General features: G+C 43.1%; 1 protein-coding gene across 1 annotated transcript in view; it reads right to left on the bottom strand.

Annotated features, from left to right (window-relative positions):
- LOC143803972 (uncharacterized) overlaps positions 1–26,864 on the bottom strand; it is a 254,169-nt gene that overhangs the window by 22,917 nt on the left and 204,388 nt on the right. The window contains exons 22-25 of the mRNA XM_077281723.1: positions 20,651–20,770; positions 17,950–18,069; positions 16,798–16,917; positions 15,476–15,595 (exon numbers count right to left, since the gene is read on the bottom strand). Coding sequence (XP_077137838.1) covers positions 15,476–15,595; positions 16,798–16,917; positions 17,950–18,069; positions 20,651–20,770 — 480 coding nt within the window. The remainder of the gene's footprint in view (positions 1–15,475; positions 15,596–16,797; positions 16,918–17,949; positions 18,070–20,650; positions 20,771–26,864) is intronic.

The raw sequence follows: 26,864 nt of genomic DNA, 5'->3' as shown, positions 1-26,864 counted from the left end.
CGAGTCCAGGTCCAGTGCTCTGCCTCCTCATAGGGACTGTGACTGCACCATAGATTTGATTCCAGGTAGTAAATTTCCTAAGGGAAGACTATTTAATCTGTCTGTACCTGAGCATGCCGCAATGCGTTCGTATATCAAGGAGTCTCTGGAGAAGGGGCATATCCGTCCATCCTCTTCCCCTCTTGGTGCGGGATTCTTTTTTGTGGCCAAGAAGGACGGATCTTTGAGACCTTGTATTGACTACCGGCTTCTGAATAAAATCACTGTTAAATTTCAGTATCCTTTGCCTCTGTTGTCGGACTTGTTTGCCCGGATTAAAGGTGCCAAGTGGTTCACCAAGATAGATCTTCGTGGTGCGTACAACCTTGTGCGCATTAAGCAAGGAGATGAATGGAAGACAGCATTTAATACGCCCGAAGGTCATTTTGAGTACTTGGTGATGCCTTTTGGGCTCTCTAATGCTCCCTCAGTGTTTCAGTCCTTTATGCATGATATTTTCCGGAAGTATCTGGATAAATTTATGATTGTTTATCTGGATGATATTCTGGTTTTCTCTGAAGATTGGGACTCACACGTGGAGCAGGTCAGGATGGTGTTTCAGGTTTTGCGTGAGAATGCTTTGTTTGTTAAGGGCTCAAAGTGTCTCTTTGGAGTACAGAAGGTTCCCTTTTTGGGGTTTATTTTTCCCCTTATGCTGTGGAGATGGACCCAGTCAAGGTCCGAGCTATTCATGATTGGACTCAACACACGTCAGTTAAGAGTCTTCAGAAGTTCTTGGGTTTTGCTAACTTCTAGCGTCGTTTTATCGCTAATTTTTCTAGCGTTGTTAAACCTTTGACGGATATGACCAAGAAAGGTTCTGATGTTGCTAACTGGGCTCCTGCAGCCATGGAGGCGTTCCAAGAGTTGAAGCGCCGGTTTACTTTGGCGCCTGTTTTGTGCCAGCCTGATGTCTCACTTCCCTTTCAGGTCGAAGTGGATGCTTCTGAGATTGGGGCAGGGGCCGTTTTGTCGCAGAGAGGCCCTGGTTGCTCGGTAATGAGACCATGTGCTTTCTTCTTTAGGAAGTTTTCGCCTGCTGAGCGGAATTATGATGTTGGCAATCGGGAGTTGCTGGCCATGAAGTGGGCATTTGAGGAGTGGCGTCATTGGCTCGAGGGTGCTAAGCATCGTGTGGTGGTCTTGACTGATCACAAAAATTTGATGTATCTCGAGTCTGCTAAACGCCTGAATCCTAGACAGGCCCGCTGGTCATTGTTTTTCTCCCGTTTTGACTTTGTGGTCTCGTATTTACCAGGTTCAAAGAATGTGAAGGCTGATGCTCTTTCAAGGAGCTTTGTGCCTGACTCTCCTGGAGTCGCAGAACCAGTTGGTATTCTTAAAGAGGGAGTTATCTTGTCGGCCATTTCTCCTGATTTGCGACGTGTGTTGCAGAGATTTCAGGCTGGTAGACCTGACTCTTGTCCACCTGACAGACTGTTTGTTCCTGATAAGTGGACCAGCAGAGTCATTTCCGAGGTTCATTCCTCGGTGTTGGCAGGGCATCCGGGCATTTTTGGCACCAGAGATCTGGTGGCTAGGTCCTTTTGGTGGCCTTCCTTGTCACGGGATGTGCGGTCATTTGTGCAGTCCTGTGGGACTTGTGCTCGAGCTAAGCCTTGCTGTTCTCGTGCCAGCGGGTTGCTCTTGCCCTTGCCTGTCCCGAAGAGGCCTTGGACACACATTTCCATGGATTTCATTTCAGATCTCCCGGTGTCTCAGGGCATGTCTGTCATCTGGGTGGTATGTGATTGCTTTTCTAAAATGGTCCATTTGGTGCCTTTGCCTAAGCTGCCTTCCTCTTCCGATCTGGTTCCTGTGTTCTTTCAGAATGTGGTTCGTTTACACGGCATTCCTGAGAATATTGTGTCTGACAGAGGATCCCAGTTTGTTTCCAGGTTCTGGCGATCCTTTTGTGCTAGGATGGGCATTGATTTGTCGTTTTCGTCTGCCTTTCATCCTCAGACTAATGGACAAACGGAGCGAACTAATCAGACTCTGGAGGCTTATTTGAGGTGTTTTGTTTCGGCAGTACATGAATTCAGCTCAGAAAGACATTGGGTCCGACAGGTTCTAAGCAACAGCTCCTAGTAGATAGAGCAGTCACTCAAGACTCAAGATCCAGACAGACAAATCTCAGCACAGCCTGAATTGACTACAGGAAAGCCTATGACTCAATGCCACACACATGGATCTGTGAATGCTTGGCTCTCTACAATGTCAACAGGAAATTAAGAACCTTCCTCTGAAACTCAATGGGGCAATGGAGAACAACATTGGAAGGCAACTCAAGAGTCAAGACAACTAGCACAAGTGACCATGAAATGCGGCATATACCTAGGTGATGCACTGCTCCCATTGCTGTTCTGCATAGGCTTGAACCCCCTCAGTCAGATAATTACGGAGTGTGGCTATGGATACAAATTCAAGAGTGGAAGCACCATCATCCACCTCCTCTACATGGATGACATCAAGCTGTATATGAAAAATAAACGAGACATCAACTCACTGATCCACCTGACAAGGATCTACAGTGAAGACATTGGGATGTCCTTCGGACTGGAGAAATGCAGTTGGTATTAAAGAGAGGCAAGGTAGTCAAGACTGATGGAGTGGAATTACCAGCAGGGCACATAGCAGAGATACAGACAAGCTACAAGTACCTTGGCATCTCACAGGGATATGTTAACCATGATGAGGAGGGAAGGAAAGCAGCAACATCCAAATACAATCAAAGGGTAAGACAGGTCCTGAAAAGCCAGCTCAATGGGAATAATAAAACCATGCCATCCAGACATATGCCCTGCCAGTTATCAGATACCCTGCTGGCATAGTGTGCTGGCCAAAAGAAGAGATGAAAGCTGCAGATGTGAAGACATGAAAGCTCCTCACAATTCATGAAGGTCTCCAGCCTAAGTCTAACACACAAAGATTGCATACCAACAGAAAGGAGGGTGGTCGAGGCTTGATAAGCATCCAAGCCACCATCATGGATGAAACAAGGGATATCCAGTAATACATCAGGAAAATGGCACCAAAAGATGAGATGCTGAGAGAAAGCCTAAGACAGCAACAACAACAGATCTGGAAGGAAGAACAGGAACATAAAGTGTCATGGCAAGACAAGCCACTGCATGGGAGGTACCATCGACAGATAATGGAGGTGGCTGACATGGAGAAATCCTACCAATGGCTGGAGAAAGCTGGACTCAATGACAGCACAATGGCACTAATCATAGTGGCACAAGAGCAAGCACTAAGTACCAGATCCATAGAAGCAGGAATCTACCACACAAGACAAGACCCAAGATGCAGACTATGCAAAGAAACCTCAGAAACTGTCCAACACATAGTGGCAGTATGCAATATGCAAGCAGGAACAGCGTATACTGAACGTCACAATCAAGTAGCGGGGATTGTATACAGGAACATCTGCACAGCATATGGGCTAAGTTCCCCTAAGTCCAAGTGGAAGACCCCAGAAAAAGTGGTGGAGAATGAAAGAGCTAAAATCCTGTGGGACTTCAAGATCCAGATGGATAAGCAGGTGTTGGCTAACCAACCAGACATTGTGATAGTGGGCAAGGATCAGAAGACAGCAATGATAATAGATGTGGTAGTGCCAAGTGACAGCAACATCAGAAAGAAGGAATATGAGAAGCTGGAGAAATACCAGGGCCTCAAAGGAGAGCTGGAGAAGATGTGGAAGGTGAAGGCAACAGTGATTCCAGTGGTGATAGGAGCACTTGGAGCAGTGACCTCTAAGTTGGAAGAATGGCTACAACAGATCCCATGAGCAACATCTGAGCTCTCCAGAAAAGTGAAATTCTGGGAACAGCTAAGATCCTGCGCAGAACTCTCAAACTCCCAGGCCTCTGGTAGAAGACCCGAGAATGAGAAAGGACAACAAAGACTATATATATATATATATATATATATATATACAGTACATACCAAAAGTTTGGACACACCTTCTCATTTAAAGATTTTTCTGTATTTTCATGACTATGAAAATTGTAAATTCACACTGAAGGCATCAAAACTGTTAATTAACACATGTGGAATTATATACTTAACAAAAAAGTGTGAAACAACTGAAAATATGTCTTATATTCTAGGTTCTTCAAAGTAGCCACCTTTTGCTTTGATGACTGCTTTGCACACTCTTGGCATTCTCTTGATGAGCTTCAAGAGATAGTGACCGGAAATGGTTTTCACTTCACAGGTGTTCCCTGTCAGGTTTAATAAGTGGGATTCCTTGCCTTATAAATAGGGTTGGGACCATAAGTTGTGTTGTGCAGAAGTCTGGTGGATACACAGCTGATAGTCCTACTGGATAGACTGTTAGAATTTGTATTATGGCAAGAAAAAAGCAGCTGAGTAAAGAAAAACGAGTGGCCATCATTACTTTAAGTAATGAAGTTCAGTCAGTCCGAAAAATTGGGAAAACTTTGAAAGTGTCCCCAAGTGCAGTTGCAAAAACAATCAAGCGCTACAAAGAAACTGGCTCACATGAGGACCGCCCCAGGAAAGGAAGACCAAGAGTTACCTCTGCTTCTGAGGATACGTTTATCCGAGTCACCAGCCTCAGAAATCACAGGTTAATAGCAGCTCAGATTAGAGACCAGGTCAATGCCACACAGAGTTCAAGCAGCAGACACATCTCCACAACAACTGTTAAGAGGAGACTTTGTGCAGCAGGCCTTCATGGTAAAATAGCTGCTAGGAAATCACTGCTAAGGACAGGCAACAAGCAGAAGAGACTTGTCTGGGCTAAAGAACACAAAGAATGGACATTAGACGAGTGGAAATCTGTGCTTTGGTCTGATAAGTCCAAATTTGAGATCTTTGGTTCCAACCACCGTGTCTTTGTGCGACGCAGAAAAGGTGAACAAATGGACTCTACATGCCTGGTTCCCACTGTGAAGCATGGAGGAGGAGCTGTGATGGTGTGGGGGTGCTTTGCTGGTGACACTGTTGGGGATTTATTCAAAATTGAAGGCATACTGAACCAGCATGGCTACCTGTTATGATCCTTAGTGGCTGAGGATCACAGAATGAACTAGCTAAGTTACTGAACATAGAACGAGCTCTAGGGAGGTGGTAACTGGACTGACCGCAAAACCTGATCCTAACCAAACACACTGAAGGTAGCCGGTGAACGTGCCTAAATTCCTGGACGTCTCGACGCAGCCTGAGAAACTTGCTACCCCTATAGAGAAAGTAAGACCTCACTTGCCTCAGAGAAATGACCCCAAAGATATAGTAAGCCCCCAACAAATATTAACGGTGAGGTAAGGGGAAAATACAAAACGTAGAAATGAAAACAGATTCAGCAAATAAGGCCCACTAATACTAGATAGCAGAAGACAGGCAGGGAACTGTGCGGTCAGTAAAAAACCCTATGCAAAATATCCACGCTGAGAATACAAGAACCCCCACACCAACTAACGGTGTGAGGGGAGAAACTCAGCCCCCTAGAGCTACCAGCAAGCAAGGAAATCACATATTAGCAAGCTGGACAAGGACAAGTAAATAACCAAGAAACATATTGAACACTAATGAGCAAAAAATAACCAAACAGAAAACTTAGCTTCTCTTGGAGAGACTGATAGCGAAGGAATTCAGGAGGATCAAGATAGCACTGAATACATCAACAGCAGGCAAACACTGAAAGTCCAGGTGAGCTAAATAGGAAACCAGCTAACAGATAACGAGACAGCTGATCCGCCTCAGACCTGCAGAAAGACACAAAGAGCCACCAGAGGGAGCCCAAAGACAGCACTCACACAGTACCACTTGTGACCACAAGAGGGAGCACAAAAACAGAGTTCACAACAGTACCCCCCCTTGAGGAGGGGTCACCGAACCCTCATCAAAACCCCCAAGGTGATCAGGATGAGCCACATGGAAGGCATGAACCAAATCGGCCGCATGAACATCAGAGGCGACAACCCAGGAATTATCCTCCTGACCATAGCCCTTCCACTTAACCAAATACTGAAGCCTCCGTCTAGAAATACGAGAATCCAAGATCTTCTCCACCACGTACTCCAATTCGCCCTCAACCAGCACTGGGGCAGGGGCTCAACAGACGGAACCACAGGCACCACATACCTCCGCAACAAAGACCTATGGAACACGTTATGAATGGCAAACGACGCTGGGAGGTCCAAACGAAATGACACCGGGTTAAGGATTTCCAAAATCTTATAAGGACCGATGAAGCGAGGCTTGAACTTAGGAGAGGAGACCTTCATAGGAACATACCGAGAAGACAGCCATACCAAATCCCCAACACGAAGTCGGGGACCCACACCGCGACGGCGGTTGGCAAAGCGCTGAGCCTTCTCCTGTGACAACTTCAAATTGTCCACCACATGGTTCCAAATCTGCTGCAACCTATCCACCACAGAATCCACCCCAGGACAGTCAGAAGGCTCAACCTGACCCGAGGAAAAACGAGGATGGAAACCAGAATTGCAGAAAAAAGGCGAAACCAAAGTAGCAGAACTAGCCCGATTATTAAGGGCAAACTCGGCCAATGGCAAAAAAGTCACCCAATCATCCTGATCAGCAGAAACAAAACATCTTAAATAAGTTTCCAAGGTCTGATTACTTCGCTCGGTTTGGCCATTCGTCTGAGGATGGAAGGCCGACGAAAAAGACAAATCAATGCCCATCTTAGCACAAAAGATCCGCCAAAATCTGGACACAAACTGGGATCCTCTGTCAGACACAATATTTTCAGGGATGCCGTGCAAGCGAACCACATTCTGAAAAAATAGAGGAACCAAATCGGAGGAGGAAGGCAACTTAGGCAAGGGCACCAAATGGACCATTTTGGAAAAATGATCACACACCACCCAGATGACAGACATTCTCTGAGAGACTGGAAGATCCGAAATAAAATCCATGGAAATGTGCATCCAAGGCCTCTTCGGGACAGGCAAAGGCAAAAGCAAACCGCTTGCACGAGAACAGCAAGGCTTAGCCCGAGCACAAATCCCACAGGACTGCACAAAGGAACGCACATCCCACGACAAGGAAGGCCACCAGAAGGACCTAGCCACCAAATCTCTGGTACCAAAAATCCCAGGATGGCCTGCCAACACCGAAGAATGAACCTCGGAAATAACTCTGCTGGTCCATCTATCTGGGACAAACAGTCTCTCTGGTGGGCAACGGTCAGGTCTATCCGCCTGAAATTTCTGCAGCACTCGTCGCAAATCTGGGGAAATGGCAGACAAAATCACTCCCTCTCTGAGGATACCAGCCGGCTCTGAAACTCCCGGAGAGTCAGGCACAAAACTCCTAGAAAGAGCATCAGCCTTCACGTTCTTCGAACCAGGCAGGTACGAGACCACGAAATCGAAACGGGAGAAAAACAATGACCAACGAGCCTGTCTAGGATTCAGCCGCTTGGCAGACTCGAGATAAATCAGATTTTTGTGATCAGTCAAGACCACCACACGATGCTTAGCTCCCTCGAGCCAATGTCGCCACTCCTCAAATGCCCACTTCATAGCCAACAACTCCCGATTACCAACATCATAATTCCGCTCGGCAGGCGAAAACTTTCTTGAAAAGAAAGCACAAGGTTTCATCACAGAGCAATCAGAGCTTCTCTGCGACAAAACAGCCCCTGCTCCAATCTCAGAAGCATCAACCTCGACCTGAAAAGGAAGAGAGACATCAGGCTGACACAAAACTGGAGCCGAAGAAAACCGGCGCTTCAGCTCCCGAAAGGCTTCCACGGCCGCAGGAGACCAATTAGTCACATCAGAACCCTTCTTGGTCAAATCCGTCAAGGGTTTAACCACGCCAGAAAAATTAGCAATGAAGCGACGGTAAAAATTAGCAAAACCCAAGAACTTCTGAAGACTCTTAACAGATGTAGGCTGAGTCCAGTCATGAATAGCCTGGACCTTGACTGGGTCCATCTCAATAGTAGAAGGAGAAAAAATAAAACCCAAAAAGGAAACCTTCTATACTCCGAAGAGACATTTTGAGCCCTTCACAAATAAGGCATTAGCACACAGGACCTGAAATACCATCCTGACCTGCTTCACATGGGACTCCCAGTCCTCAGAAAAGACCAAAATGTCATCCAGATACACAATCATAAATTTATCCAGATATTCTCGGAAGATGTCATGCATGAAGGACTGGAACACAGAAGGAGCATTAGAGAGTCCAAAAGGCATCACCAAGTACTCAAAATGGCCTTCGGGCGTATTAAATGCTGTTTTCCATTCATCCCCCTGCTTAATACGCACAAGGTTATACGCACCACGAAGATCTATCTTGGTGAACCAACTGGACCCCTTAATCCGAGCAAACAGATCAGATAATAATGGCAAAGGATACTGAAATTTGACCGTGATTTTATTTAGAAGACGATAATCTATACAAGGTCTCAGAGAACCATCCTTTTTGGCCACAAAAAGAATCCTGCACCAAGAGGGGAGGAGGACGGGCGAATAGACTCTAAAGACTCCTTTATATAACTCCGCATCGCGGCATGTTCTGGTACAGACAAATTAAAAAGTCGTCCCTTAGGGAACTTACTACCAGGAATCAAATTTATAGCACAATCACAATCCCTGTGAGGAGGCAGGGCACCAGATCTGGGCTCATCAAATACATCCTGGTAGTCCGACAAAAACTCAGGAACCTCAGAAGGAGTGGAAGAAGCAATTGACACCAAAGGAGCATCGCCATGAATCCCCTGGCAACCCCAACTTGAAACAGACATAGCTTTCCAATCCAGAACTGGATTATGGGCCTGCAGCCATGGTAGACCCAAAACGACAACATCATGCAAATTATGCAGCACAAGAAAGCGAATCACCTCCTGATGTACAGGAGTCATGCACATGGTCACTTGAGTCCAATACTGAGGCTTATTCTCAGCCAATGGTGTAGCATCAATTCCCCTCAGTGGAATAGGGAATTCTAAAGGCTCCAGAACAAAACCACAGCGCCTGGCAAACGACAAATCCATCAGGTTCAGGGCAGCACCTGAATCCACAAAAGCCATAACCGAGTAGGATGACAAAGAACAAATTAAAGTAACAGACAAAATGAATTTAGGCTGTATAGTACCAACGGTGACAGATTTAGCAATTTTTTTTAACGCGCTTAGAGCATGCTGAGATAACATGAGTTGAATCACCACAGTAAAAGCACAACCCATTTTGACGTCTATGATTTTGCCGCTCAATTCTGGTCAGAATTCGGTCACATTGCATAGACTCAGGTCTCTGTTCAGAAAACACCGCCAGATGGTGCGCAGATTTGCGCTCCCGCAAACGCCGATCAATCTGAATGGCCAAAGCCATTGAGTCTTTCAGACTTGCAGGCGTGGGGAACCCCACCATAACATTCTTAATGGCTTCAGAAAGACCTTCTCTGAAATTTGCAGCCAGGGCACACTCATTCCATTGAGTAAGCACCGACCATTTCTGAAATTTTTGACAATACACCTCAGCTTCATCCTGGCCCTAAGAGAGAGCCAGCAAGGCCTTTTCTGCCTGGTTCTCAAGATTAGGTTCCTCATAAAGCAAACCAAGCGCCAGAAAAAATGCATCCACATTCAGCAATGCAGGATCTCCAGGCACCAGGGAGAAAGCCCAATCTTGAGGGTCACCACGTAACAGGGAGATAACAATTCTAACTTGCTGAGCGGAATCACCAGAGGAACGAGGTCTCAAAGAAAGAAATAATTTACAATTATTCTTAAAATTCAGAAACCTAGATCTATCTCCAGAAAACAACTCAGGAATAGGTACTTTTGGCTCAGACATAGGACTGTGAACAACAAAATCCTGAATGCTTTGCACCCTTGCAGCAAGATGATCCACACTAGAAGTCAGACTCTGAATATCCATGTCTGCAGCTGAACTCAAAGCCACCCAGAGATTAAGGGGATGAGAGAAGCTGGACAGACTGCAGCAAAGGGAGAGGAAAAAAAAAATTGTACTCAGGGCTTCTCTTATCCCACTTCTGCGATGCATTAAACACTTTATGGCCTGCTGTACTGTTATGATCCTTAGTGGCTGAGGATCACAGAATGAACTAGCTAAGTTACTGAACATAGAACGAGCTCTAGGGAGGTGGTAACTGGACTGACCGCAAAACCTGATCCTAACCAAACACACTGAAGGTAGCCGGTGAACGTGCCTAAATTCCTGGACGTCTCGATGCAGCCTGAGAAACTTGCTACCCCTATAGAGAAAGTAAGACCTCACTTGCCTCAGAGAAATGACCCCAAAGATATAGTAAGCCCCCAACAAATATTAATGGTGAGGTAAGGGGAAAATACAAAACGTAGAAATGAAAACAGATTCAGCAAATGAGGCCCACTAATACTAGATAGCAGAAGACAGGCAGGGAACTGTGCGGTCAGTAAAAAACCCTATACAAAATATCCACGCTGAGAATACAAGAACCCCCACACCAACTAATGGTGTGAGGGGAGAAACTCAGCCCCCTAGAGCTACCAGCAAGCAAGGAAATCACATATTAGCAAGCTGGACAAGGACAAGTAAATAACCAAGAAACATATTGAACACTAATGAGCAAAAAATAACCAAACAGAAAACTTAGCTTCTCTTGGAGAGACTGATAGCGAAGGAATTCAGGAGGATCAAGATAGCACTGAATACATCAACAGCAGGCAAACACTGAAAGTCCAGGTGAGCTAAATAGGAAACCAGCTAACAGATAACGAGACAGCTGATCTGCCTCAGACCTGCAGAAAGACACAAAGAGCCACCAGAGGGAGCCCAAAGACAGCACTCACACAGTACCACTTGTGACCACAAGAGGGAGCCCAAAAACAGAGTTCACAACAGCTATCACAGCATCATGCAGCGGCATGCTATTCCATCCGGTTTGCATTTAGTTGGACCATCATTTATTTTTCAACAGGACAATAGCCCCAAACACACCTCCAGACTGTGTAAGGGCTATTTGACCAAGAAGGAGAGTGATGGGGTGCTACGCCAGATGACTTGGCCTCCACAGTCACCAGACCTGAACCCAATCGAGATGGTTTGGGGTGAGCTGGACCGCAGAGTGAAGGCAAAAGGGCCAACAAGTGCTAAGCATCTCTGGGAACTCCTTCAAGATTGTTGGAAGACCATTCCTGGTGACTACCTCTTGAAGCACATCAAGAGAATGCCAAGGGTGTGCAAAGCAGTCATCAAAGCAAAAGGTGGCTACTTTGAAGAACCTAAAATATAAGACATAATTTCATTTTTATCCCACTTCTTTGTTAGGTATATAATTCCACGTGTTACTTAAAAGTTTTGATGCCTTCAGCGTGAATTTACAATTTTCATGGTCATGAAAATACAGAAAAATCTTTAAATGAGAAGGTGTGTCCAAACTTTTGGTCTGTACTGTATATATATATATATATATATATATATATATATATACTGCTCAAACAAGAAAGGGAACACTTTAAAGACACAATGTTACTCCAAGTCAATCACACTACTATGAAATCAACCTGTACAGTTATGAAGCAACACTAATTGTGGATCAATTTATCCTGCTGTTGTGCAAAACAGAAAACAGGTATAAATGATAGGCAATTAGCAAAACAACCGCTAAAAAGGAGTGGTTCTGTAGGGGGTGAACACAGATCATTTCTCTATTCTTATCCTTTTTTTGCTGTTGTTTTGGTCACTTTTGCATTTTGTAATTGCTCTCACTGTTAGAGGTTCTGTACAGTAGCATGATGCCGTGTTTACAACCCACATACGTTGCTCAGGTAGTGCAGATCATCAAAGATGGCACATCAATGCAAGCTGTGGCAAGAAGGGGAGCTATGTCTGTCAACACAGTGTCATGAGAATTAAGTTGATACCAGTAGACAGACCAGTAAACCAGGAGATTTTGAGAGGGCCATAGGAGGGCAACAACCCAGCAGGATGGTTATCTCCTTCTTTGTGCAAAGAGGAACAGGAGGACCAGAGCCCTACAAAATGACTTCCAGCAGGCCACTAACATCCATGTGTCTGCTCAAAGTGTCAGAAACAGAATCTATGAGGCTGGTATGAGGGCCCAATGTGCACAAATAGGTGTTATACTTACAGCCCAACACTGAACAGGGAGACTGGCAATTGCAGAGAACAACAAGATTTGGAGATTCAACATTGGTGCCCTGTGCTCTTCACAGATGAGAGAAGGTTCATACCGAACACATGTGACAGAGTCTGGAGATGCCGTGGAGAATATTCAGCCACCTGCAACATCCAACAGCATGACCAGTTTGGCAGTGGGTCAGTAGCTATATGGGAAAGCACTTTTTTGGAGGCCTGCACAGCCCTCCATGTGCTAATCACTCTTACTGCCATTATTCACCGGGATGAAATCTTCAGACCTATTGTGAGACCATATGCAGGTGCACTGGATCCTGAGTTCCTTCTGATGCATGACAATGCTAAGACTCATGTAGATGAAGTGTGTCAGCAGTTCCTGCGTCATGAAGGCATTGAAGCTATGGACTGACCTGCCCTTACACAGACCTGAATACAATCGAGCACATCTGGAACATCATGTTACATCCACCAACACCATGTTGCACCACAGACTGTTCTGGATTTTAATGATGCTTTATTTCAGGTCTGGGAGGAGATCCCTCAGGAGATCATCTGCCACATGCAGACCATGCCCAGGCGTAGTATGGGGGTCATAGAGGCACTTGGAGGTCACTCACACTACTAAGCATCATTTCATTGCTTTGAGGCATTTCAACTGAAGCTGGATCAGCCTGTAATTCGATTTTTCCATTTTGATTTTGAGTTTAATTGCAAATACAGGCGTCCATGGGATATTAATTTAGAGTTACATTGATAATTTTTATGTTTTATTAATCTCAATGCATTCCACTATGTCATGAACAAAGATTTGCAACTGGAATATTTTATTAATTGATATCTAGGATGTGGTATTTTAGTGTTTCCTTTATTTTTGAGCAGTGTATATACACGTGTAACTTCCTATTGTGTTTGCGCAAGTAGCATCAGGTGAGCAGACATTAATGGTTACACATTCATGAATGTCATAGCAGTGGATTCCATTAAAAAAAACATTACAAGAAGGTAAAAGAGATATGAAATGTATTGTTTACTAATACATGGAGCTTTATGATCTTGGTAAGTGATGACAGAGCTAGAATATAGCATCACTGGCAGCATCAGAGTACCATGTCCAGATTCCATATAGTCTGCAAAGAACTGCAAACTAACATAGTAACGTGCAATTTTTTAAAATTTTGTCGGAATTTTTCTCATTATTATTTTTATTTTACTCTTTCAAATGTTAAAATTTAAAAATAATAAAAAAACGTTTGCAAATTGCACTTTGCATTCATTATTCTCCACTTGGTGCCCCCAAAACTGCAGCTGTGTGGCCCTATATACAGTTTCCGTTCTGTGGCACTGATTTTTTTCTTTATTTATGGCATTGCCACATGAATCCCTTTATGGCTACTTCACACCTAATACTGTAATTAGGGTTTTATCAACTATCTCATTTGTATATACTGTATATATATATATATATATATATATATATATATATATATATATATATATATATATATATATATATATATATATATACAGTATATAGTATATGTATATATATATATATATATATATATATATATATATATATATATATATATATATATATATATGCATGTATATATACACACATACTAGATGGTGGCCCGAATACATCGGGTGTTCTAGAATATGTATGTATGTATGTCGCGCTGTGAGTGGGGTTAAATTCCGCACCAATATGACTGATTTGTCACGCCCGGCTGGCTAATGAGCGAAGCGTGGTTCAAATCTGGTGCCAATTCGCGGCCGGACTGTGCCTGTCGCTGATTGGTCGTGGCCGGCCGTGCACTGCATGGTGTGCTGATTAATGTAGTGTCTGACAGGTGTGCAGTTTGTGGTCAAGTTCTGGAGGGCATTATGTAAAAAATTGTGCATTACATTGTCCTTTTCTTCTGCCTATCACCCTGAGAGTATTGGGCAGACCAAGCGCACTAATCAGCATCAGCACTAATCAGCGTTAAAACCCGCATCAGACTGTGTCTGTCGCTGATTGGTCGCAGGATGTCTGGGATTCGGGGTGCAGGATATAGTACAGCCATGTAGTATATAACACAACCACGTAGTATATAGCACAGCCACGTAGTATGTAGTATATAGCACAGCCACGTAGTGTATAGCAGAGCCACGTAGTATATAGCAGCCACGTAGTATATAGCACAGCCTGTAGTATATAGCAGCCACATAGTATATAGCACAGCCGCATAGTATATAGCACAGCCACTAGTATATAGCAGCCACGTAGTATATAGCACAGCCACATAGTATATAGCACAGCCACATAGTATATAACACAGCCCACGTAGTATATAGCACAGCCCACATACTATATAACACAGAGAGCCACGTAGTATATAGCACAGCCACGTAGTATATAGCATCGGTAGGCGGCGGAAGGTGAGAATAGCACCATTTTTTTTTTTTTTTATTATTTTTAACATTATATATTTTTACTATTGATGCTGCATAGACAGCATCAATAGTAAAAAGTTTGTCACACAGTGTTAATAGCAGTGTTAACAGACTGCGTTACACCTCGTTATGCCGTGGTCGGTTTAACGGACTGCTAAAATGTTAAGTGGGCGGCGGTTGCTGACTGGGGGGGAATGTGGAGGGATACTGACTGCAGGGGAGTAGGGAGTGGCGATTTCACGGCCGCGACCAATCAGCGACTTGGGATTTCCGTGACAGACAGACAGACAAACAGACGAAAGTGCCCCTTAGACGATTATATATATAGACACTCATTATTAAAGTCACTTTAAGAGGTAGGATATTTCAATATGGAAATTTCTCTTCATGTGCAAATGTAAGTCCATATTGTGTTAGTGCAGGTGAACAGATGTTATTGGTTTGGTCATTCCTATCATCAAAATGAGTAATATCTCCTGATTAATACAAAAACTTTAAGCTAAAGTATTATTCCCAACATGTAAAATGTTTGTTTAGTTTTTACTTACAAGAACAAGCAAAATGTCAAATTGCTTGCTGTTAAAATTTGCCCTCATTCTTCCAATAGTTCACTATTGCTGCTTTCATTTGTACACGTCAGAAATTAGAAAATTGTCCTATCTAACATAGGCACAAAATGTCAGGAGACTTCTGGCAGCAAAATGGTTAACTGAAGATGGAACATTAGAGTTAGATGTTGTATTGAAAATATATTTATCTAGGTTTTCCTGTTTTCGGCAGACTACAGAAAAAATCTACTTTAAGTTTTATAAAAGTAAGAATTACATGACAATAACTATTATAATAAAAGTTAATATAATGCGATCAATTTATTTTCTCACCTGAGAATCCAACATTACAAGTACAGCTGTAATTTCCTATAGTGTTAGTGCAGGTTGCATTAGGTGAGCAGATATTATTGGTCTCACATTCATCAATATCCGCACAGTGGGTCCCGTTACCTATTGAAAAATATGTCATTAATCATGGAAACCATTAGAAGGTGATGGAAACATGGCACTTCTTGTTAACTAGTAGATGGAGCTTTGCCATCCTGGTAAATGATGGCATATAGCCAGGACATGGCAACTCAGTGACCTGAGTCCAGTCTGGAGCAGAGAAAATGTCTCTACAGTACCAAGACATCGATAATATAGGAGCAACTTAAGGAAATCCAGCAGCTCGGACGTAAAACCTGTATTGATGCATATTTAAAATCCTGATGACGTCCACCATAGGCTTAATATTCTGAAACAACCACACGTTTCTGGTGCTACAAACACCTTTAGTCATGGTGTGACACGCACACTTTGTAATGCAGACAGTTACCATTACATTTTTGTATTTTAGGGAATCTTCTTTTGTATTTTTTTTAAATTATTATTTCCCTTGTTCACAAAAACTATTGCATAAGAAATGCAAAACTCAGTGCATTCACTTGTGACAAATGGGCACACGCTCTCTGACACTGATTTCTATATTATTTTTCATTTTTGTAAAATCTGCTTTTCTGTAAATACTAATCAGTAACAATTCTGGTGAAAGGCACAAAGTCTTGTAAAATGCGGAAAATTCACAAGTGGTACCTGCCTCTTAATGAATTAGGCGCGTCCAATTTCTGCATGACCCTCACTAAAACTGGTACTCAAAGCGCCAGGCTTAATGGATTGGGGCCATACCTTGAGTTTATGTTTGTGCCACAGATAACACTATAGGACAGATGTGACTATGATATCAGCTACATTATGTTGCTGCCCAGCAAGGTGCAGGATGTAGTCTATAAAACAAACAATAACAGTATGGATTATTTTATTCTAATTTAAATGTTATTTTTTGCTTTTATCACTCATCATTAATTCATGCTGTCAGTGTTGATTACACGGAACAGGATCGGCTGTATTCGCAGACACAACATAAATGGCTGCCACTAACAGCAACCATTGTTTAGAGAAACTGACAGGAAAAGCGTCAGTCTGTATACCGGCCTTATATGACACTGCAAAATTCTGAATATAGTGATTAGCCTCAGGGTATATCGCCACGGTGTGCACATTTCTGGTGGTATCCCGTGTTATCGAGCTGCATCATCAACTACAGTATTCAATGCAGCTAAAGAAATTTATTAGTACGGATCAATCACGCCAAAGGAGAAATCAGGACTTACCCATGAATCCATCATTACAGGCACAGGTGTAATTCCCTATAGTGTTACTGCAGGTTGCATAAGGTGAGCAGATATTATTGGTCTCACATTCATTAATGTCCTCACAGTGGGTCCCATTACCTGATCAATATAAAATGCTCAGTTTACTGAGGATATAACACTATAGATAAATGTGGAAACTAAAATGTATTATTCTATATACGTTGTGTAATCAGCCATTGAAAAATAGAAGCATTAAGTCATCGAGCTCCTAGATGAAATATTACAAGATATTCTGACACATATTCTTGTTATGAGGAGACTACAGATAAATCTACTGAAAGCCTGAAGGAAGCGACAAATTGGTCAAATAGCCAGGGCTGTCTTACATAACCTCTCATTCCATTACCCTGTAAGTTTGGGTTTAGGTTTGTCACTGTATGGTAAGTTCTGTCCATTCATGCATAAATATAACAAAAAATGGAGCATTTACTATTGTGATATAAATACCACGCTGCAGCCAGGGATCGTGATACAGAAACCAGAAACTGAAACCCCTAGTAGACAATTCAGTGACCATCGCTGAACAAAGCTGTAGGTTATCATGTTCTAGTTAATTCATTGTGTGTGAAAGGGAACCTGTCAGCAGGATTATGCTCAGTGTACTACAGACAGTGTCAGGTTGGCGCCGTTATACTGATTACAATGATATCTTGGGTGATGAAATCCGTCTTGTGGTTGTTGTTTAATCTTTGTTTGTAGTCTTCAGTTAATGATATGCTCATGCTCCAGGGTGGCCTCCGGGGGGGTCTTTATGTGTTGCTCTGCGTACATATTCGTCTGTATGGCTTCTGACACTGTCTGTAGTTTACTTAGTAAAATCCTGCTGACAGGTTCACTTTATGTCAAAAGATGCTACATCTGTGTGCATGTCCATAACATGAGCTACTAACTTCCATTACTATCATATATCGCTGATGTATGTCATTTGTCATGAAGGGTTAAGTAATGATATATCAGAGGTAGATGCAATAATAAAAACGTATTAATCTACATATATCATTTATTCAGTTACCCTTCAAGCAAAAAAAATCTACATCTCTGTACAAATACAAAACTTTAAGAAACTATTCACTTCCATTACTTTCCCATATTGCTGATGTATTGTCTTACCTGTGTATCCAGCATTACATGTACAGATATAACTTCCCACTGTGTTAGTACAGGTGGTGACAGCTGAACAGTTGTTCTTTCCTCCACATTCATCAATATCAGCACAATATGACCCATTACCTGTCACAACACAGAAATGATGACTTATTACTGAAGCCTGTGATTAAGAGCTCATCCACAACTGTTTTACAATAAGGACATAAAGTAAAAAGGTACCGTCACACTCAGCAACTTTGCAACAAGAACGACAACGATCCATGATGTTGCAGCGTCCTGGATAGCGATCTCATTGTGTTTGACATGCAGCAGCGATCTGGATCCCGCTGTGATATCGCTGGTCGGAGCTAGAAGTCCAGAACTTTATTTCGTCGTCAGGTCGGCGTGTATCGTCATGTTTGACATCAAAAGCAACGATGCCAGCAATGTTTTACAAGGAGCTAACAACCAGCGAGAACGATAAGTGAGTCGCCGTTACGTCACTGGATCTCTCCTGCATCGTTCTGGAGCTGCTGTGTTTGACGTCTCTACAGAGACCAAAACAGCGATGCTCCAGCGATCGGCTCGTTGTCTATATCGCTGCAGCATCGCTGAGTGTGACGGTACCTTTAATGGATGATACTAAATTCTATAGGACAAACTGCAGTCAAAGTCTATGAGACTGTACTAATGATAGGACATGCAACACAAACAAGAAAATATTTACATGACCTTATATTAAAGGGATAGCCCAGTACCCGGACATCCACTTTTTAAAATAAAAAATAAAGCTATATTGCTGAAAAAAATAAGGGGAACACTTAAACAACACAATGTAACACTTCTGGGAAATCAACCTGTCCAGTTATGAAGCCACACCGATTGTGAATCAATTTCTCCTGCTGTTGTGCAAATGGAAGAGACAACAGTAGAAATGATAGGCAATTAGCAAGACAACCATTATAAAGTAGTGGTTCTGCAGGGCAGAACCACAGACCATTTCTCTGTTCTCATCCTTTTTGTCTGTTGTTTTGGTTACTTTCGCATTTTGTATTTCTCTCACCCCTATAGGTACTGTACAGTAGAATGAGGTGGTGTCTACAATCCTCTGAAGTTGCTCAGGTAGTTTAGCTCATCCAGGATGGCACATCAATGTGAGCTGTGACAAGAAGGGTAGTTGAGTCTATCAGAACAGTGTTCAGAGCATGGAGCGGATAGCAGGAGACAGGCCAGTACACCCGGAGACATGGAGAGGGAAGAAAAGGGTGACAACTCAGCAGCAGAACTGCTACCTCCTCCTTTGTGCAAGGAAGGACAGGAGGAGCACTGCTATAGCCCTGCAAAATGACCCCCAGCAGGCTAGTAACATCCATGTGTAAGCTCCAGCTGTCTGAAACAGACTCCATAAGGGTGGTATGAGGGCCAGATGTCAAAAAGTGGGTGTTGTGCTTACAGCCCAACACTGTGCAGGGCGATTGGCATTTTCCAGAGAACACCAAGATTGGCAGATACAACATTGGCAGCCTCTGCTTTTCACAGGTGAGAGCAGGTTCACACTAACCACATGTGACTTCTGTGACAGAGTCTGGAGACGCCGTGGAGAGCGATCTGCTGCCTGCAACTTCCGCAAGCATGACAGGTTTGGCAGTGGGTGAGTAAAGGTGGGTGGAGGCATTTCTTTGGAATGCCACACAGCCCTCCATTTGCTAGCCAGAGGAAGCCTGACTGCCATTAGGTGCCAAGATGAGATCCCCAGACCCATTGTGAGACCATATGCTGGTGCACTTGGCCCGGGGTTCCTTCTGAAGCATGACAATGTTAGGCCTCATGTGGCTGAAGTGTGTCAGCAGTTCCTGCACGATGAAGGCATTGATGCTAAGGACTGGGCTCCACTGTGTCATGAATAAAAATTTCCAACTAATATTTCATTCAGTAATATCTAGGATGTGGCATTTTAGTGTTCCCTTTATTTTTTTGAGCAGTGTATATAGAAACTGGAGAAAGTTTGGCCAATTGTAGCTTTGATTATGAGTCTCCCACTGCACCTTATGTCTTTCGTAGCATGGATTTACCTCCACCTTTCTCCAGTTTCCGTATGGTATACTACTTTAGTATCTGCAGCAGCCAAGATTTTCAATTTAACACAGAGGTTGTGCTTTCACAGCCTTTTGGTGAGCATTCTTCTCTAACTCTGTTCCTCATTGTAACCGAGATAAGACCCTATTGCACTCACTATCTTTCCAGCTTTTATTACAAATGCAGTTATAAAATAAAGCTACCATATACTTATCTCCTTCACAGGTGCAATACCAGGGATATCAGCGCCGTCGCTCTCGGGGTTTCCATGACATTGCTATGTCACGTGAGACCCGTAGCCAATCAACAGCCAGAATTGGGTTTCTGCACTGTCACTTGTCTCACAATGTCATGTGAGCCCCAATAGATCGTGCGCTGACATCTCTGGAATGGCGTCAGTGCAGGAGACGAGTATATGTTATTATATTTTACAACAATCATAACTTATTTTAAAAATGGGATGTCCAGGTACTGAGAAACCATTTAATGACAGTAATAACAATTTCAGCTAAAGTCAATCAATTAATATGTAATTCACATTCTGAATATTCTTGACGTTTCTAAGATACCAGGTGTTCTTATTGATAGACTATAGATGGCATCCAGTGAATGGCAGCATATACAGACATCTCTAGTGATCAGTGATTACCTTGGTATCCATCATTACATGTACATAAGTAGTCTCCTGTTCTATTACTACACATTGCATTGGAAGAACAATGACTGTCATTCTGGCACTGTCTCTGTGCTGCACAGTCATATCCATCACCTATGAAAGAAAGCAATGAAAAAAGTAAAACAATTAAATCAAAATACTGAAGACACTCAAAATGAAAGGTACCTTTAACTCCTGCCACAATTCATTTTTGTTTTTACACCCTTTTCCTCTTCTGTTTCCAAGAATCACATTTTTTCTGACCACAGAAGAGCTTTTTTTCTCTTGAGTGCGGTATAGTTTTTATTTACTTCATTCATTTGCGTAAAAAATACCAAGTGTCATAAAATGTCTAAGTTAGGTTTTTCTGCTATTAGTTTTTTTGTTTTGCTTTTAATGTATTCACTCAGCAGTGAAGATGGTTAAGCAAAATGATTTATCAAATCAATGCAAACCAAATTTACATAGTTGTGTTTCTTAGTAAAATTGGTAGTTTTAATAGTATAATTTTGGGATATAAAATACCTTGAAAAGTATTTATACCCCATAACCATTTCCACGTTTTTTCATGATACCCCCACAGCTTAAATGTATTTTATTGGGATTTTACGCATGAAAAACATATCTTTGTACTATGTTAGCCAGTCGATAATATGTCATCTAGCAGTACCTTGCTATTTGTTACTGTTTTTTCAGTTAACCATGAAAAGGTATTAACTTCTGAGATCTCTCAAATTTTTATATTTTTCTATTGGAATTTTATGCCATATGCCAACAGAAAGTAGCAAATAATTGTGAAGTATAAAGGAAATGTCACAATGCTTTCTAAACATTTAACCCCTTCCCGACCTTTGACACAGCGTATGCGTCATGAAAGTCGGTGCCAATCCGACCTGTGACGCATATGCTGTGTCACAGAATGATCGCATCCCTGCAGGCCAGGTGAAAGGGTTAACTGTAATTTCACCTGACCTGCAGGGACAGGGGGAGTGGTACTTCCCCCGTGTGGCTACGATCTCTCTGATTGGCTGTTGAAAGTGACGTTTCACTTTCACTTTCAATCAGAGCAATCGTAATATTTCACCAATGAAAATTGGTGAAATATTACAATCCAGCTATGGCCGATGCTGCAATATCATCGGCCATAGCTGGAGACCACGATCTACCACTGCCACTGATCCACTGCCCCGTCCTCCATCCTATCCTGTGCTCTGCTCCCCTCCGTCCTCCTGTCCGCTCCCCCCGCAGTCCGATCTCACCCCCCTGCTGTCCGATCCCACCCCCGCATACTTACTGACCTCCGGTGTCCCTCTGGTGTCCGTCCGTCTTCTGCATGGGCACCGCCATCTTCCAAAATGGCGGGTGCATGCGCAGTGCACCCGCCGAATCTGCCGGCCGGCAGATTCTTTCCAGGTACATTTTGATCTCTGTGATAGGTCCTATCACAGCAATGAAAATAAAAAAATAATAAACAACCCCCCTTTATCACCCCATAGGTAGGGACACTAATAAAATAAAGAAAATATATTTACCTTTATTTTTCCACTATGGTTAGGGTTAGAACTAGGGTTAGGGTTAGGGCTAGAGTTACGATTAGGGTTAGAACTAGGGTTAGGGTTAGAACTAGGGTTAGGGTTAGAACTAGGGTTAGGGTTAGAACTAGGGTTAGGGTTAGAACTAGGGTTAGAACTAGGGTTAGGGTTAGAACTAGGGTTAGAACTAGGGTTAGGGTTAGAACTAGGATTAGAACTAGGGTTAGGGTTAGAACTAGAGTTAGGGTTAGAACTAGGGTTAGGGTTAGAACTAGGGTTAGAACTAGGGTTAGGGATAGAACTAGGGTTAGAGTCGCAATTAGGGTTAGGGTTAGAATTAGGGTTAGAATTGGGCTATATGCACACGGTGCATATTTGGCTGCAAATCCGCAGCAGATTGGCCACTGCGGATTCGTAGCAGTTTTCCATCATGTTTACAGTACCATGTTAATGTATAGAACACCAATCCGCTGTGCCCATGGTGTGGAAAATACCGCGCGGAAACACTGCGTTGTATTTTCTGCAGCATGTCAATTCTTTGTGTGGGTTCCTCAGCGTTTTACATCTGTTCCTCAATAGGAATCTGCAGGTGAAATCTGCACAAGAAACACTGGAAATCCGCGGTGAATCCGCAAGTAAAACGCAGTGCGTTTTACCTGCGGATTTTTCAAAAATTGTGTGGAAAAATCCTCACACGAATCCGCAACGTGGGCACATAGCCATAGGGTTAGGGTTAGAAATAGAGTTAGGGTTGGAATTAGGGTTAGGGTGGAAATAGGGTTAAGATTAGGGTAGGGGTGTGTTGGGGTTAGTGTTGGAGTTAGAATTGAGGGGTTTCCACTGTTTAGGCACATCAGGGGTCTCCAAATGCGACATGGCGCCACCATTGATTCCAGCCAATCTTGCGTTCAAAAACTCAAATGGTGCTCCCTCCCTTCCGAGCCGCGACGTGCGCCCAAACAGTGGATTACCCAAACATATGGGGCATAAGCGTACTCAGGAAAAATTGCACAATAACATTGGGGGTCTAATTTCTCCTGTTACCCTTGGGAAAATAACAAAATGGGGGCTAAAAACTTATTTTTGTGTGAAAAAATTTTTTTTTTTATTTTCACGGCTCTGCGTTATAAATTTCTGTGAAGCACTTGGGGATTCAAAGTGCTCACCACACATCTGGGGGGTCTAGTTTCCAATATGGGGTAACTTGTGGGGGGTTTCTACTGTTTAAGCACATCAGGGGCTCTACAAATGCAACGTGACACCAGCAGACCATTCCTTCAAAGTCTGCATTTCAAAACATCACTACTTCCCTTCCGAGCCCTGACGTGTGCCCAAACAGTGCTTTACCCCCACATATGGGGTATCAGCGTACTCAAGACAAACTGGACAACACCTTTTGGGGTCCAATTTCTCTTGTTACCCTTTTGAAAATAAAAAATTGCAGGCTGAAAAATAATTTTTGAGGAAAGAAAAATGATTTTTTATTTTTACAGCTCTGCGTTATAAACTTCTGTGAAGCACTTGGGGGTTCAAAGTGCTCATTGCACATCTAGATTAATTCCTTGGGAGGTCTAGTTTCCAAAATGGGGTCACTTGTAGGGGAGCTCCAATGCTTAGGCACACAGGGGCTCTCCAAACAGCACATGGTGTCTGCCAACGATTGGAGCAAATTTTTCATTCAAAAAGTCAAATGGCGATCCTTTCCTTCCGAGCTCTGCCGTGCGCCCAAACAGTTGTTTCTGACCACATATGAGGTATTGGTGTACTCAGGAGAAATTGCCCAACAAATATTAGGATCCATGTTATCCTGTTGCCCATGAAAAAATGAAAAAATTGAGGCTAAAAAAATTTTTTGTGAAAAAAATTTACTTTTTTATTTTTACGGATCAATTTGCGAAGCACCTGGGGGTTCAAAGTGCTCACTATGCATCTAGATAAGTTCATTGGGGGTCTAGTTTCTAAAATGGGTTAACTTGTGGGGGAGCTCCAGTGTTTAGGCACACAGGGGCTCTCTAAACGCGACATGGTGTCCGCTAACGATTGGAGCTAATTTTTCATTCAAAAGTCAAAGGGCGCTCCTTGTTGTGAATTCTGTCTGGGCTCCCTCTGGTGGCCTTTAGCGATACTGCGGGTCTGGAGCTGGGCTCAGCTGCCTCATTTCCTGCTATGCTGGTTCCTATTTAACTCCACCTGCACCTTTATTTTGTTGCCTGCTGTCGTTGTATTCAGTACTGGTTCTGATCTCTCTGGACTTCCTTGTGACCTGTCTCCATCTGGAGAAGCTAAGTTTTGCTAGTTCATGTTTGCTCATTTTTCTCTTGAAAATATGTTTCATTATATGATGAGTTCAGTCCAGCTTGCTTATATGTGATTTTTTGCTTGCTGGAAGTTCTGGGGTGCAGAGTGCGCCCCTCACATCGTGAGTCAGTGTGGGGGTTCTTGTATTTTCTGCGTGGAAAGTTTTTGATAGTTTTGTACTGACCGCACAGATCCCTTGCTATCTTCAGTCTATTTAGCATTAGCGGGCCTCATTTGCTTAAACCTGTTTTTCATTGCTACGTTTGTATTTTCCCCTTAACTCACCGTTATTATTTGTGGGGGCTGTCTAAACTTTGGGGTCATTTCTCTGAGGCTTGGCTTTCTCTCTAGGGGTAGTTAGTTCCTCAGGCTGTGACGAGGTGTCTAGGTTTTTAGGTAACGCTCCACGACTGCCTTTAGTGTGTTTTGGATAATAATAATAAATAATAATAATAATTTTATTTATATAGCGCCAACATATTCCGCAGCGCTTTACAACTTATAGAGGGGACTTATACAGACAACAGACATTACAGCATAACAGAAATCACAGTTCAAAACAGATACCAGGAGGAATGAGGGCCCTGCTCGCAAGCTTACAAACTATGAGGAAAAGGGGAGACACGAGAGGTGGATGGTAACAATTGCTTTAGTTATTTGGACCAGCCATAGTGTAAGGCTCGGGTGTTCATGTAAAGCTGCATGAACCAGTTAACTGCCTAAGTATGTAACAGTACAGACACAGAGGCTATTAACTGCATAAAGTGTATGAGAACATGATGGAGGAACGTGATTATGTTGTTGTTTTTTATTAATAGGCCACACAGGGATAATTAGGTTAATGCGTTGAGGCGGTAGGCCAATCTGAACAAATGAGTTTTTAGGGCACGCTTAAAACTGTGGGGATTGGGGATTAATTGTATTAACCTAGGTAGTGCATTCCAAAGAATCGGCGCCGCACGTGTAAAGTCTTGGAGACGGGAGTGGGAGGTTCTGATTATTGAGGATGCTAACCTGAGGTCATTAGCAGAGCGGAGGGCACGGGTAGGTTGGTAGACTGAGACCAGAGAGGAGATGTAGGGTGGTGCTGAGCCATGGAGTGCTTTGTGGATGAGGGTAGTAGTTTTGTACTGGATTCTGGATTGGATGGGTAGCCAGTGTAATGACTGGCACAAGGTAGAGGCATCGGTGTAACGGTTGGTGAGGAATATGATCCTGGCAGCAGCATTCAGGACAGATTGGAGCGGGGAGAGTCTGGTAAAAGGTAGGCCAATTAGTAGAGAGTTACAATAGTCCAGACGAGAATGAATAAGTGAGACAGTAAGAGTTTATAGGATAGGTTCAGTGTTGCGGTCAGTATAGTTTCCACATCCCCAGAGCTCGTCCTAATATTCTGGTTTACCTACCAGGTCAGTTTGGTGATCCTACCACCGGATAATAACAGTACAGCAGGCCAATAAAGAGTTAATGCATCGCAAAAGAGGGATAAGAGAAATCCTGAGTTCACTTTTTTTTTTTTTTTTTTTTCCTGCAGTTGTCTAGCCTCTCTCCTCCCCTTAATCTCTGGGTGGTTCAGAATTCAGCTGCAGCTATGGACCTTCAGAGTCTATCTTCTAGTGTGGATCATCTCACTGCTAGAGTACAAGGCATTCAGGATTATGTAGTTTGCAGTCCTATATCAGAGCCTAAGATATCTATTCCTGAGTTGTTCTCCGGAGACAGATCTAGGTTTCTCTGAGACCTCATTCCTCTGGTGATCCGGTTCAGCAAGTTAAAATTGTTATTTCTTTGTTGAGTGGTATCCCTCAGGATTGGGCATTCTCTCTGGCGCCAGGAGATCCTGCATTGCAAAATGTGGATGCGTTTTTTCTGGCGCTTGGTAGACCAAGCAGAAAAGGTTTTGCTGGCTCTCTCCCAGGGTCAGGATGAAGCAGAGGTTTACTGTCAGAAGTTTAGGAAATGGTCTGTGCTCACTCAATGGAATGAGTGTGCCCTGGCAGCGATTTTCAGAAAGGGTCTTTCTGAAGCCATTAAGGATGTTATGGTGGGATTCCCCACGCCTGCGGGTCTGAATGAGTCAATGTCTTTGGCCATTCAGATTGATCGGCGTTTGCGGGAGCGCAAACCAGTGCACCACCTGGCGGTATTTTCTAAGCAGAAGCTTGAGTCTATGCAATGTGACAGGATTCTGACCAGAATGAAACGGCAAAATCACAGACGTCAGAATGGGTTGTGCTTTTACTGTGGTGATTCTGCTCATGTTATCTCAGATTGTTCTAAGCGCACAAAAAATTTCGCTAAGTCTGTCACCATTGGTACTGTACAACTGAAATTAATTTTGTCTGTTACTTTAATTTGCTCTCTGTCATTCTACTCAG

This window comes from Ranitomeya variabilis, chromosome 2 (assembly GCF_051348905.1).
Source record: "Ranitomeya variabilis isolate aRanVar5 chromosome 2, aRanVar5.hap1, whole genome shotgun sequence".
In the NCBI taxonomy this organism is placed as follows: domain Eukaryota; kingdom Metazoa; phylum Chordata; class Amphibia; order Anura; family Dendrobatidae; genus Ranitomeya; species Ranitomeya variabilis.
Note: the sequence above shows the minus strand (reverse complement) of the source record. Positions and strands in the feature narration are given on the sequence as shown.